The 4,259-nt window shown below is 39.8% G+C and overlaps 1 protein-coding gene across 3 annotated transcripts in view; it reads left to right on the top strand.

Annotated features, from left to right (window-relative positions):
- Positions 1–1,067: 1,067 nt before the first annotated feature.
- Positions 1,068–4,259, top strand: part of LOC122084038 — a 9,086-nt gene continuing 5,894 nt past the window's right edge. Inside the window, exons 1-2 of one of the 3 annotated variants that reach the window (XR_006141813.1) lie at positions 1,068–1,171; positions 1,653–2,083. Coding sequence is in view for 2 of the 3 variants with exons in the window: in XM_042652032.1 (XP_042507966.1) it covers positions 1,096–1,171; positions 1,723–1,837 (191 nt within the window). In the remaining variant the exon portion in view is untranslated. Of the gene's footprint in view, positions 1,172–1,652; positions 2,084–4,259 lie in introns of those variants that run through there. The other 2 variants (XM_042652032.1, XM_042652033.1) reach the window with 2 other exon arrangements.

Below are 4,259 nucleotides of genomic sequence, written 5' to 3'. Positions count from 1 at the left end.
TTATAGTCACCGTCTCAGATCAGGAATTCGGAATTCTGAAATCTCTCTATAAATTGGGCTTTCCTTCGGTTGTCAATCTCTCATTCTCTCCTTGAGGTTTGTTACTAGGTTTCGTTTTCCTCTGGTGTTCTCTTTCTCCTCAGATCTAGCATCAACCATCTAGTTCGGTTCTCTTCTTCTCTGTGTTTTTCTTTTTCTCTTGCTATGACGCTTGTTTCTCTCTTCTCTTCTACCTTGGCTCGGTGGAGAAGATCTTCGCCTGTTCTACTTGTTTCAGCGAGTTTATTTGGATTTTGTGGTCGGATCTGCCTTTATTCTCTTTGTGATAGCGTTTCTAGCGGATGAAATTTCGAAGATTTTGATCTCATCTGTTATCGTTGGTGTCGCATGGAGGTTGCGTAGAACGGCGATCAGATCCGGTGATGTTTTGTCGATTCTATTTAATTGAGTGATCGTTTTTCTTTGTTCTTTCGAGATGTTATGGAGGTTGCGCAGAGCGTCAGGGGAGGTGGATTCGTAGAGAGCGCGGATCAGATCCGGTGATGGTTTGTCGATTCTATTTAATGGATTGATCGTTTTTCTTTGTTCTTTCGCGGATTTTCTTTTGCAGGTTCTGCGTTTTCTCGAAGATTGCACCTTTCTTCAGCGATTTCTGGCTTGTGGATGCGGGGCGAGGGTTTTGTTTGAAGTCTGAGAGGGCGGTGAATGATGGTGAAAGTGGTTGTAACTAATCGAAGCTTGATGATATCCGTGGCGAAAGGAAGAGGGAGGTGAGAAAGGTGAGAGAGATTAGTGTGGTGTGATGTATAAGAGATCGTTACAACGCCTCGAGTCATCCGAGGGATATGTGTCGAAACCTCTTGTGTCATCAGACCTTTGCCATGTCAGGTGCGCTTGCATGGCAGGTCACAAAAGTTAATAAAAAAATCATCTTTTTTGGGTTTCTTGGGGAGATCGCACGGGGTTTTTGCCCGGGATCTCCCCACCGTTGCGTCGGCGCTCTGTGTGTGTGTGTGTGTGTTCAGCGTCGCTCCTTCCTGCAATCCGACGATTCGTGCGAACTCACAAGTGCGAACTCACAAGGCAGTCTAAGACATGAACGCTAGATATATATGTCAATCTCCAACAGAAGCAAGTGAGGAACCAACTTCATGCATTCAAAATTCCGAAGGTAAATTCGTGAACACAACAATCTCACTAGTTCTAATTTTTTCAGCCTGATCATATCTGTCGATCAGTTCAGTTCACTTATAGCATTATCGATCAAAATAATATAAGCATGGAATCAAGGTAATAATTCAATTATCGTTTATTATATAACCATGAAATCATAGTTCCTTCCTAACCTTCCACGGGCTGCCTTGAAAATAGTGGACTCCATCTCTGTCTCTGTCTCTGTCTCTGTCTCTGTGTTTGTGTGGATGCATCCATAATCCCATGTCAAAGATACGCTGAGGAATTGGGGTGTGCCAAATATACCTTACGAATGGTTGTTTTGTTTTCCCTTGTAATTTTGTAAGGAATTTATACAGACACTAGTTTGAGCTTGTGGAGTAACTCTGTAAGTGAATGGTCCTACTGGTAATTGGCTTCTTATGGAAGATTTCACGAATTGCTGATTTCTGGTCGTTGGCTCTATCTACCCTTATCAGTATATTGGCTTTAAGGAGCTCTTCCTTGCACACGAAATTGAAGTACTGCTGCCACTGCCCACTTGTTCAGTTCATGTTCCTGACCCAAATTGGTGGAAGATTGCGGCTCTTCAAGCAGACTGTGTCTTGCGGAGAGGAAGTTTACAGGTGAAAGTACGTGAAGGTTCTAAATTCTCTTCATCAGGGTATTATATCCATTCTCACATTCTTTGAATTCCTTTTCAATTAAAAAATTCCAGGCACTCCAAGCTCGTCCGTTATATGTTATTACTTGTTACATGATCACGCATGGATTTTTTTTTTTTTTTTCAGTACGATGTGGTTACTCTAGGCTGTAGAACTTAATTTCTCTTTTCCTTGGCTTGTATTGGTTGAAAATTTTTTATTTCTGGAATATATTCTTGTGGGATGCTTGGGGACTTGTTGCTTAAGAGTTTGCTCTTCTTTTTTATATATATAACGAAAATAAAAATTAAATTACGGAAATAAATCTATATCGTTTGAGAATTAGTGTGTGGCCTTGGTCCCTATTACTCCCTCGAGCTGGAAAAAATTTGTCAGCTAACCGGGTTGCTGCCAAGTTGCAACCCTTGTGGTGGCCAAAGAAATGTTTCTCCTATGGTTCACAAATAATACCCTTTATACACAACCCTTGCTATATATGGGTTGTAGAATGGCGAAGGGAGTACTAGAATTTTGTTACACGTATAACTCTGTTGTAGAACGCTCAAGTTTCAAATTTTCACAGTATATATATAATTATAAAAAGAAATCTTGCAGTTGGCAGTCCAGTTTCTGTCTCTCTCGCGAATCCAATCCAATTCACAGCCTCAAAACTAAAGAAAGTCTCTTTCTGGCTTTTGCTTTATACAGTTTCATATCTTCCTTTCTGCTCCATTTCTTCTTCTCCAATGCCTTTTTCGTCCTCTTCTCCTTTGGAGAACTAGTTAAAAAGCTCTTCAGTCATGGCGGACTCCTTGGATGAGGGTGATTACCTCTTAGCAATTCTCATATGAGACTACTGTTGGGAAGTCGATTCTGTTCACAATATTGGCTTGGGATAATTTCGGCCTCCATTCCAAGCCTACTACTATTGGAGTGGAATTTTCTTATCGGAATATTAAGATCGATGCTAAGATCATCAAAGCTTACATATGGGATACAGCCGGCCAATACACATATGGGATACAGCCGGCCAATAAAGTTAATTTAAATCCATCTCGCCTTATTCTTTCCTCTTTGAATTGAATTCTATTAGGTTGGATGTTTTCCTCTGTGAGAATCTTAGACGTGATCTTATCTTGTTATTCTTGTTTCCATAATCTGGTTTTCTGGGTCTAGACAAAGATTTTCTAGTGATTTTCCAGTGATCTTGAGATGGAAGATGGGTGAAGGGGGAATTCCTTAATCCAATACTTAAATCGATTTGGGTTTGTTAGGTTGAATAACTCATAAGGTCTTTTCATTCAACCATTAATGATAGACTAACACCATTAGGTTTCATGGGGCTTCAAGCAATCTTTTCATTCAACCATTAATGATAGACTAACACCATTAGATTTTCTAGTGATTTTCCAGTGATCTTGAGATGGAAGATGGGTGAAGGGGGAATTCCTTAATCCAATACTTAAATCGATGTGGGTTTGTTAGGTTGAATAACTCATAAGGGTAACATAGTCTTTTCATTCAACCATTTATGATAGATGAACACCATTAGGTTTCATGGGGCTTCAAGCAATCTGTCCAAGTAATTAACCCAAAATATTATTAAGTAGACGTAGGATAGACAACTCAACAGTGGAAGTTTTGGCCCTCCTATCGAGTTAAGCCAAACTACAAGAAGGGTAAACTAAGTGTTTTGGTTTCTTAATTACTGTAAGCCAACTAAACTGTTTAAATGAGGGGAAAGGAATGCTACATGGTTGCATAGAACCTGCACCGGTGTGGGCGCAAATGAACATCATTAAGGGGTGGGTTTTTGGGTTTCACAAGGTTGGAAGCTTAGAGTTTTTCAGTCTTGTTGGTTGGTCAGAAGTACAATGGGGAATATGGATTCCTAAGCTCAAAACGGTAAGAGCGCTCAAACCGAATATGGTTAAGAGGATGGTGGTTCGAATCCACCGGGGTCCGAAGTCAACAGAATTTTTAGGGAACATCTCAATCTGTTGTGTAATTTACTCTTGGGCAAACTTGGGTTTACAGGGCTTGATTGTATATTGAGTGTTCAATCTGTTGTATAATTTTTTTTTTTCTGGCACAAAATCTGTTGTGTAATTTACTCGTGGGCAAACTTGGGTTTACAGGGCTTGATGGTATATTGACTGTAGGCTTGGCTGGAGGTAGCTTGGGCCAAAAAAATTAAAATTTGCGGGGGTTTATATTGATGTAGACAGTGATTAGTTTTGATTTAGACTGGGTGATCAGTTTATCTTATCACTATTTATTTCTTCACCAGACTGTTTTAATCTGAGAAACCAGTCTAGTAGCATACTATAAAAATGTAACCTAATTCTATTCAGATTGATGTTGATAGCCTTACCAAGTCTCGTGGGCTTATCTATCCAAAAAAAAAAAAAATTCCTGGGCTCAAAATAAGGATCCAGTTTC

Source organism: Macadamia integrifolia, chromosome 7 (assembly GCF_013358625.1).
Source record: "Macadamia integrifolia cultivar HAES 741 chromosome 7, SCU_Mint_v3, whole genome shotgun sequence".
NCBI classification, from domain to species: domain Eukaryota; kingdom Viridiplantae; phylum Streptophyta; class Magnoliopsida; order Proteales; family Proteaceae; genus Macadamia; species Macadamia integrifolia.
The sequence above is the reverse complement of the archived record's forward strand: the minus strand, read 5'-3'. Positions and strand labels throughout refer to the sequence as shown.